General features: G+C 45.5%; 1 protein-coding gene across 2 annotated transcripts; it reads left to right on the top strand.

Annotated features, from left to right (window-relative positions):
- Positions 1 to 844: 844 nt before the first annotated feature.
- Positions 845 to 8940, top strand: LOC125508016 (disease resistance protein Pik-2-like). Of its 2 annotated transcripts, XM_048672559.2 has the most exons (4): positions 845 to 1148; positions 1258 to 2311; positions 5946 to 6620; positions 6959 to 8940. In XM_048672559.2, the coding sequence occupies exons 2-4, from the start codon at positions 1262 to 1264 to the stop codon at positions 8876 to 8878; spliced, it is 3645 nt and encodes a 1214-aa protein (XP_048528516.2). In that variant the 5' UTR covers positions 845 to 1148; positions 1258 to 1261; the 3' UTR covers positions 8879 to 8940. The 2 variants fall into 2 exon arrangements, with proteins under 2 accessions (XP_048528516.2, XP_087381713.1); XM_087525587.1 differs by lacking the exons at positions 845 to 1148; positions 1258 to 2311 and adding an exon at positions 2321 to 4111.
- Positions 8941 to 10221: the final 1281 nt, after the last annotated feature.

The following is a 10221-nucleotide window of genomic DNA, read 5'->3' as shown; positions in this document are numbered from 1 at the left end:
GCATTCTTTGGAATGCCTGGATCTTTGAATGACATCAATATTGTCAACCGGTCACCACTGATGAGTAAGATTGCAAATGGGGAGTTGCCACCGATGCAGTTTGTAGCAAATGACCGTACATACAACTATGGCTATTATCTAGCGGATGGCATCTATCCAAAGTGGCAAACCTTTGTCAAACCGTTGAAAAAGCCAAAAGGTAAGAAAAATCTTGATTTCCACAATGCTCAGGCGGCGGCTAGAAAAGATGTGGAGAGAGCTTTTGAGATTTTGCAAGCCCAATTTGCTATTGTGAAAGGATCGGCTAGATTTTGGGATCAAAAGATGCTTTGGTACATAATGCACGCTTGTGTGATCATGTACAACTTCATCATCGAGAATGAGCGTGGCCAAGATGTAGACTACTCTCAGTATGAGCTCTTGGGATATCCCGTGCGAGTGCGACGGAGGGCTGAAAGGGTGGCCCGTTTTGTTGCCTCCTATCATACCATTCGACGTCCTGCAGCGCATAATAATCTTCAGAAGGATCTCATGATTTGTGCTTTCGTTATTGTATTATTGAACTATTTGTTGTGTTTAATTGCATTATTTGTTGTATTGAACGATAAACTGTTTGTTTGAATTGTAATAAACGAAATTGAACTATTTATTTTTGTTTGTTTTTAATTTTTTTACTTTTGTTTTCGAATGCATATGTTGTTTGTGCAAGTCACGCGCGCTGCATTTTAGCGCGGCTGCTGGAGTCAGTGCTGCACACCGCGTCAAACCAGACGATGCGCGCGCGGTATATCTGTTTTTTGCGTGCAGTGTGACCGGCGCCTATTGGAAATGCTCTAAACGTTGACGGTGTAAACAGGTACCCCTTCCAAAAAAAAAAATCCCCAATCCATTCTCCGAACCCTGCCTATCCCTCCCCAATCCTCAACTTCACCGAGACGGCGGCTCCCGGCGGTGCGCCGAGCGCGACAGCGGCCACAGGCGGCAGCAGGTGACGCGACTCCTCCACCAACCACCTCAACCTCCCCCGTGTTGCAGTCGTCGCCGACCTCCACCAGATCCGGTGCTCTTCTACCTCTGCCATCGGATTGGAAAAGGGCGCGGGGCTCCGGCTGGCCCTCGGTTCGCCCACTCCACTGCAACACTTCAACGTACACCCTTGTAACCAAGCTGATTCTTTTATTAACGAACCCCCTCAGTGGCTCGAGTACACCCTGCTGCATTAAGGATTAGCATTAACAATCGTTTACAAACGGGCAGCTAAATGGAGGCCACCGTGCTAAGTCTGGGCAAGTCTGTGGTGATTGGGGCGCTCAGCTACGCCAGGTCTGCCGGTGCCGGGGAGGTAGCCTCACGTCTTGGAGTTCAGCGTGACCAGGCCTTCATCGCCGATGAGCTGGAGATGATGCAGGCGTTCCTGATGGCCGCACACGACGGGCCAGAGGACAAGGATAGGGTGGTCAGGGTCTGGGTGAAGCAGGTCCGCGACGTGGCCTATGAGGTCGAGGACTCCCTCCAGGAATTCGCTGTCCGGTTACACAAGCAGTCTTGGTGGCGCGTTGCTCGCACCCTTCTAGACCGGCGCCTCGTTGGCAAGCAGATGAGGGAGCTTAGAGCCAAGGTCGAGGATGTCAGCCGCAGGAACAAGCGCTACCGCCTCATCAATGGCGACGGCTCTGGTTCCAAGCCTAGCAATATCTCCACAACCACAAGTGAGTTCCCCGTTGCTGGCGTAACAATGTCCGGCGCCGAGGAAGCTACGCGGCAGTTGGACAAAGCAAAAATGGATCTCATTCGCCTGATCAGTTCCAACAAGGATGACGACCTTAGAGTAATCGCATTATGGAGAGAAAATGGTGATCTTGGGGAGACCTCTGTCATAAAAAAGGCATACGAAGATCTGAAGACGCACAAGAAGTTCGAATGCTTTGCTTGGATCAAGTTGGTGCGTCCTGTCAATCCAACAGAGTACTTGCGGAGTATTTTGAGGCAGTTTTATGTAAATTCACTACAAGGGACAACTATGGAGGCCCAAGATCTGAGATGGATGGAGATGACAAAGGAAAATGATTTGGTTGGTGAGTTCAGGAGGTTTGTGAGTACGAAGAGTTACCTGATTGTGCTTAAGGACATACATACTATTGAAGAATGGGACTGCGTTAAAGTTTTCTTCTTAAATTACAAGAAAGGAAGTCGAATCATAGTATCCACGGAGCAAGTTGAGGTTGCTAGCTTATGCGTAAGACAACAGACTGCAGCAGCTGACCACAAGCAGTTGCATATGGACCAGGCTCTCTATGCTTTCTACGATAAGGTATTTTTTTTCTTGTCAAAATATACTCTGACTAGTGCTACATTATCTTCAGAGTCAACTAATGCAGTAATAATTAACAACAATATCTGACAGTAGGTAAGGTTACTATTTCTCAGTAGTTTTTGTGCATTATTTACCAACATATAATCTAGTCCTGACACCATGGTGCTGAGTGTGGCAGTGTTTAATGGTACTCTGATAGGAAGCAGACATGGAAGAACCACAGGGTTGGCGGTTGTCACCCAATAGTGTCTTAGAACAATTTCTGAGATGTCAATAAGATGCAAACGGTTCCATTGGTGGATGGGCAAAATTGTCTGTGATGCAGTTTAGACAGGAAATCAAAACTCAGTCAATAGTTGAAAGACGATAGATGTACCTTTTTTCAAATAAAAATCTGATGGTAAATACATCACTCGATTGCTTAGTTTTGTGGACCCTAATTAGAATCAAATTGCATTCACCAATTGATTACAAAATGTTATGACATTGCCCTAGCTGATTGCAATGTCAGCAACTCAGCATATATCAAAATATTGATGTTTGAGCAATTCCAAAGATAAATGTAAAAATTGTAGAACACTATACACACAACTGTGTAGGCATGTCTTGTTGAAAATGAAAATAAAAACGAACTTATCAGTTGGTAAACATGCCATCCTTTTTTGGATAAAATTTTGCCAACTCTCCTGTTTTCTTTTGGCATCCAAGTTCCATCATTAACCCTTTTTTAGATATGTGAGATGCATGATTGTATTTGCTTGATAAATATATGCATAGTTGGCATTTCACATAGTTGCTTCTAAAGAAAATGATTACTTTATTCCCTTGAACCATTGACGAGCATAACCCACTAAAATGTTTGTCTCACATAGTTCTTAAACTTCTCAAATTGGATAATTTTACTATCCCTGGTGATTTTCGGATGTGTTCTGCGAAAAACCATTAAGCTTCACCAATGAGCATAGTTTTGACACGTCCAGCACATCATGGCGTGATACCAACAGAAGGGCCCCGTGTGACCATCATCGACCTCTCTGTCATCCTGTTATCCTTATTTCATGTTTCCTTCTTAAGCCTTCCTCACAACATTGAGTGTTTCCATATCACGGAAAAAAAACTTCAAGATTCACACATGGGAGCGTTGCCTTCCACTTCTCCCGAATAGGGCGGCCCTGTCTGCAACTGCCGGTGCTCTACTTACGCATTAGCATTGGATAGTGCAGTCATGGAAGAACCATATCACCTTTACTTCCGCTTTTCTTCTCTATCGATAGGATGTCTCGGAGAGCTCTGCCATGGACGACCATTCCTTCTTGAGGTGCTAGATCACCATGTGTGGTGATCCTATGCTTCATGTTTTATTGTTGGAATTGGGGCATTTCTATTGAGGATCGAATCTTGTGATTGAGATTTTTGGAGGTTCAGATCTGCATAACTTAATGCTTCAATCGTAGTAGACAATTTTGTGATTAATGTTATGAGGTTGAAATTACTTAATAAATTTCTTGATAGATCGGTGAAAAGGACTCGATTATGATTTTCTGTAGTAATCCCATTGAATTTTGAAAGCTTGTGCCAAATTTGTCAAAGCTCACTCAAGTTTGCGAAAGCTTATCTCTTTAAAATATTTCTCTTTGGAAAATTTGGAAGCTCATGGAATGATAGTTGATACTTGAAAGCCCTATTATTTGGCATTTTTCTTCCTAAGTGTGCGTCCGCTTGCTGATGAACGCCAATGGAAGTGACTGCTCCAGAGGCCGAGCCGGATGTGGGAGGCGTCGGAAGGCAAAGCAAAAGGTGAAGGCGCCATCACAACAGTTAGCCAATAATTTGCAGTTCCCCGTGCTTTTGATTTTCACGAAAGACAGTCTAGTTATTTTACCAGATTTCCACTGCAGCTTCTTCTCTCTCTCTTGTCCAAGCATCTTGCTTTCCCAACCATAGGGACTGGCATTGGAGATAGAAGACTTTGTGAGAAAGTTACTAACGATTATGTTTTAGTAACAGCCAGTGGCGGCACCAGGATGTGGCCGGCCTGTGTACACTGTAGCGCTATGGCTACAGTGTCCGCTACAGTGTATAAAGGGAGCTGCCCTCACGTCCCAGGTAGCAGCCCGGGCTGCCTGGGGCCTATCTCCGCCACTCTAACAGCCATGGATTCGGATGGTGGCGCTTCTCTCTCCTTGTCACCAATGAAGAAGGGAGAACGATGGGGAGGGATATGATGCGACACAGGGCCTGCGTGATGCTATTCGGTTGGTGACATGAGGTCTAGGGTGGTTTATTTTGTCTGCCGGGGCAGCAGTTTCTCAGACACATTAAAGGTGTTCGAGCAAATGTTGGTACTTGGTACAGTATTGTGGCTGATGGACGTGTGGGCTGCAGAGAAGAGAGGAGATCAGCAAATCTCACACTTGTCTTGCTGGTCACTTACATCCCACTGTGTAGATCCAGGCATGCTGAGCATTAGGAGCTCATTGACGCTGATATTCTTATCTTTTAGTGATGGATCTAGATTGGTAAGAGCGTTTCAGCCTACATGTTCATCTGGTTTTGGCACTTACATAGTAGGAGATGGGATCATTTTAGGTTTACATGTGTGCTTTGTGGCATGCTTTTGTGGTGCTGGGCCCATATTGACGATCATAATTATCATGTTATAATTCACTTATTGACTAATACTGCTCTTGTAATTGAATTATAACTTCTTTGACCTGCGAACTGCATAATTGTTACATAGCTTTCCTTGTAAATTATTTGATTGTCAACAATGGAAAATGTCATATGAACATTTGCAAAAATTAAAAGGGAAAAAATGCAGCAAGACACAGCTCTAGGACCTGGTGTAACCCAGAACTACAACTCTGGGTTTGTTTAACTGATACCCCGGACACTAGGGTAACAAAAAAAGGTAATCAAGTCAATTAAGATAATCTAACAGACGAGGCCCACATGGCATTTACTATGACAGTGACTTGGCTCATTTTCGGCTGAAGTCGGTAGGTGAGGTCGGTTCGAGCAGAGCCGACTCATTGAGCTCTACAACAAAAACCTTGACTTAGAAAATCAGTCAAATTCAAAGATTCAAACTTCTCAAAAAAAATCTTAGAAAATTCTAGTAATTCAATCTATCTTTGTCGAGTGTTCTGAGAACTTTTTAGCACATTTTGGTGAGCCATTTAAATGTCTGGATTTTTTTTATTCTCTACCAAATTTGAAGTCTAGCCAAAATGCGCTCAAACTTCCCAAGAATACTCATGGAATGTAGATTGAGTTACTAGATATTTTTCATATTTATTTGGAAAATTAGAGTTTTGCTTTAAATTTTGGCCCACAATTTAAAAAAGCAACTTTTTTTTAAGAGCTCAGTGAACCGCAATGCTCAAGGCGAGCTCACCTATCAGCTTAAGCCAAAAATGAGCTGCCCCTGCCATAGTCAACGCCATGTGGGCCACATCTGTCGGATTTCATTTTACCTGACAGAGTTGGGTATCAAAACCCCTAGAGTTGTAGTTTTACGTTACAACAACCTCGAGAGTTGTGTCTTGCTGCAGTTTACTCAAATTAAAACTTGCTGAAACATTACTGCGGAATAGAAGGCAACACCTAATCATTATCTATTTGTGTATAGGGTTTGCAAGATAGAGCTGATGCAACTGAGGCAGGGTCTAGCTTTAACATAGCTAGTACGACTAGTAGCAACTCTGCAGACAACAAGAGCCTCACTCACACAGAGATGACGATAGCTGATTTTAAGGAATATGAGCAAGTCGGTCGAGAGAAAGAAAAATCTGATATTATCAAACTAATTTCAAATGAAGATAGCCAACAGCTTGATGTGATTTCTGTGTGGGGAATGGGCGGTCTTGGGAAAACAACACTGGTTAGAGATGTGTATCAAAGCCAACACCTCAGTGTCAGATTCAGGTACCGCGCTTGTGTAACAATTATGCATCCCTTCAATTGTGATGAGCTCATCAAGAGCTTAGCTCGACAATTAGATGCAGAGGATTATGAAAATAAGGAGGAAACAGGCTTGGCGGGTGGCAGAACAAAACCTAGGCTCCAACGGTCACTGACGGATATTTTAGAAGGAAAGAAGTACTTGATTGTTCTTGATGATCTATCGTCTACCACAGAATGGGACTCTATAATACAACATTTACCTGCAAGGGAAACATCAAGTCGTATCATAGTTACCACAAGGTCAGAAAATATTGCTAGGCACTGTTCAAAGAAACAAGAAAACATATACAAGCTTCAAATTCTGGGGTATGAAGATGGACTTAACCTCTTCATGGAAAAGGTACCTGCGACCCTATCATCATGCATTCATGCCCTATTTGTTTAATTTCTATTTTGTAAGTGCCAAGATCTTTTCTCTAATGGGTTTTTTGAGCACACACAATCTGTATTTTGACAAGGTTCCCCCTCCATGTTAATCTAGTACGTTGAGATTATTTTAGAAGATAGCTAAAACCCTGTGGGGGGCATGACTGGCTAGTAGCTACTTGCATGCTTAATTAAAGAACTAACGGTGCAATTTACCTTCGTTAATAAACATTTAAAGCACAAAATCCGCTATTAGGCTTGCAGCTAATTTAGTTTTGTGGCAACTAAAAATTCAAATTGAATACATTTCAGGTATTTCACAAGATTGCATATCTGAATGATGAATATCCGGAGTTGGTTGAACAAGCAAATCTGATCCTAAAGAAGTGTGATGGACTTCCCCTTGCAATTGTCACCATAGGTGGCTTCTTGGCAAACCAACCTAAAACCGCTTTGGAGTGGATGAAATTGAATGACCATATGAGTGCCGAGTTGGAGATGAATCCAGAGCTTGAAAGGATAGCAGCAGTCCTTAACAAAAGTTACGATGGTTTACCCTACCATCTCAAGTCATGTATGCTGTATTTCTCCATCTTCCCCCAAGATGACAAAGTTAGCCGGAGACGTCTGGTGCGTCGGTGGATTGCAGAGGGCTACTCAAGGGAGTTGCGTGGCAAGTCCGCGGAGGAAATAGCGGAGAGCTATTTCATGGAACTCATAAGCAGGAGCATGATCCTACCATCTCAAGAATCCATTCATAGTAGAAGAGGAATTGACTCCTGCCAAGTCCATGATCTCATTCGTGAAATTGGTATCTCAAAATCAGCGGAGGATAATCTTGTTTTCACATTGGAGGACGGCTGCGGATTAAACAACCGGGGAACAATCCGCCATCTTGCCATAAGTAGTAGCTGGAAGGGTGATCAGTGTGACTTCAAGAGCATAGTGGACATGTCTTGTATAAGATCATTAACGGTGTTTGGGAAGTGGAGGCCATTTTTCATGTCTGAGAAGATGAGGTTGCTGCGAGTGCTGGACCTAGAGGGGACATCAGGTCTAGTTGATCATCATCTTACGGGCATTGGGAAGCTTCTTCATCTAAGGTACCTTTCTTTAAGAGGATGTGATGATATTTATCACTTGCCAGACTCGTTGGGTAACCTGAGGCAGCTGCAAACGCTAGACGTTACATATACAAGCATAATTGAACTACCGAGGACCATTATCAAGCTTAGCAAGCTAGAGCATATTCGTGCTGGGGGCATTGGAAGTAACGATGGTGGTACACATGAAACATATGCAGACACCCTATGCACTTTGGCTTTGTCGTCAATGGCGCTCTGTGTGGGATGTTGCGCACCTCAGGTTCTGAAAGAGGTAATGGATATGGATGGTGACCCTAACAGGCGTGATGTATGCACTGCGTGTTGCTGCAATAAATTACCTTCTGCCGCGACGCGCCAAAGTCCAAATGGTGTTGAAGTGCCAAGAGGGACTCGTAGACTGAAAGCCCTGGACACAATGGGTGTTGTGAATGTCTCAGGATCAAGGGGTAAGGCTGTTCTAAATGACCTAAAAAGTCTCACCAGGCTGCGGAAGTTAAGAGTGACGGGCATCAACAAGAAAAACTCTCAAGACTTGTGTTCAGCCCTTTCAAATCTCAGTTGCCTGGAATCGTTGTTAGTGCGGTCAGAGGGAAACCCTGGTTTATCCGGCTGCTTGGATGCCCTACCGTCCCCTCCGAAAAAACTACAGAGCCTCAAGCTGTACGGTAACCTGGTGAAATTGCCCGAATGGATCGCAGCGCTCTGGAATCTCGTGAAGATGGAGCTGCGGAGCAGCAGGATATTGGAGGTTGATGCAGCCATGCAGGTTCTTGGTAATTTACCAAACCTGGCCATACTGCGTCTGCTGAGGCACTCATTTGCCAGTGAAGAGCTTCGTTTCAGTCTCAATCGGGACGCGGCGTTCCTGAGTCTGGCGGTGCTGGAGCTCAGCCTCCTAGACAAGCTCGAATCCGTGGAGTTCCAAGGAGGGGCAGCCCCAAAGATTGAGCTGCTGCAGTTTCGTGGCTGGCGTTACAAAGCCAACACGGTGTTGTTTGCTGGGCTGCCTTCTCTCCTGAGCCTCAAGCAAGTTTTGCTCAAGGGTCGCTATGAGGATGGCTTCGTGGATGACTTGCGGGCCCGGCTTGTGGGTAATCCAAACAGACCTGTTTTGAAGCTCAACTGAATTGCTTCAGACTGCAGATTCCAGATTCGATCGATAAAACCATTGCCTTGGCTAATAGTATACATCTGTGAGCGTCATTCAATGCCGACCATGTCTTGGCAGGCGGACGCGGGGCGCGAGGCTGATGCGACCGGCGGGTGGCAGGTTGTCATGTCGCGTAATGGCCCGCGCCGCCCGGCTTTCGCAGCCCCAGCATTCAAGCCGCCGCCCATCCCACGCAGGTTGTTCGGGCGGTGCTGTCAGTTCCTCTTCCGCGGACAAAGAGCCTCGGTGTGCCGTGACCCACTCCGCTGCTCACGCTGCCTTCAGAACGGGCACAAAGCGCGCAGATGCCGCAATCAGCGGAGGTCCCTGAGCTCTCTCGACTCGCTTGCCATGCCACCACCCCCTCTGCCTCGCCCTGCTGCCGCCCCTGAAGTGGTGCCGCCATGCATTGGTCAGGGCTGGGAGGCTCCTTATCCGCGCCCACTGCTTCAGGTGGCCTCTCCACCCGCAGCGATGGCCCGCCCTGGTGATGTTGCTCTCAGGCCGGCGGAAGATTTTGCTGTGGTGCCGGCTACTCCCGAGATGCAAGCGGAGTCGGCCCTCCTCTCCTCCAACGCTGCTGTCGGCTGGCTCAAGGGCGTCTCGTGCCGAAAGGTTGCTGATGAGATCGTTGCTGCCTTGGGCGTGCGTCCGACCGATGTCAAGGTGGTGAAGCACTACCCCGAGCAGTTCTTCATCCGGTTTATGTAAGTGCATCTAGTGCCACCCCTAGTTGGTTTTGAAGTATTGACGACAAACCTGGTTGAGGGACTAATGTGTTTGTGAGAATTGCAGGATAACACAGGTAGAAGTCCCTCATTGATTCGGTTTTCCTACCAGAGATGACCCCTAAAAATGTATGAAGACATTGAAGTCAAAGGTGGTAAGTGAAGACATTCACCTTGAAGACTATGACAAGATAAGACATTGCATGAAGACTATGGAGCGCAAAGATTTAGATCTTTCGTAGTTCTTTTTCTTCTTTGTTGAGTCATAGGAACCACCATACTGTTAAGTGGGGTCCAAGAAAACCAGTCAGAATGACTAAAGTGATGCTTAACCAAAATCCTATGTCTTCGAGTGAAGACTATGAGAGGGAATCTTGTTCAGAGTTGGACAAGTCAGCTTTGCTTGTAGCCCAAGTAAAGTTGCTGTGTGTGTTTGAAATCTGACTGTTGGAACACGTGTCAGTTCCTTAGTGACCCAGGGTCATTTCGGACAAATCAGGTCGGGTTGCCTAGTGGCTATAAATAGCCCACCCCCTACAACCATAAACGGTTGGCTGCTCAGAGTTAAAGTACGGCTTTTGTCGTTTGAGA

This window comes from Triticum urartu, chromosome 5A (genome assembly GCF_056163025.1).
Source record: "Triticum urartu cultivar PI428250 chromosome 5A, HENAU_Tu73, whole genome shotgun sequence".
In the NCBI taxonomy this organism is placed as follows: Eukaryota; Viridiplantae; Streptophyta; class Magnoliopsida; order Poales; family Poaceae; genus Triticum; species Triticum urartu.
Note: the sequence above shows the minus strand (reverse complement) of the source record. Positions and strands in the feature narration are given on the sequence as shown.

Bases quoted from the DNA above. Each gene is read 5' to 3' on its own strand.
- LOC125508016 (XM_048672559.2), top strand. From the start codon at position 1,262: ATGGAGGCCACCGTGCTAAGTCTGGGCAAGTCTGTGGTGATTGGGGCG. The intron at 2,312-5,945 runs GTATTTTTTTTC...ATTTGTGTATAG, and splicing joins TCTATGCTTTCTACGATAAG to GGTTTGCAAGATAGAGCTGA. The intron at 6,621-6,958 runs GTACCTGCGACC...AATACATTTCAG, and splicing joins TTAACCTCTTCATGGAAAAG to GTATTTCACAAGATTGCATA.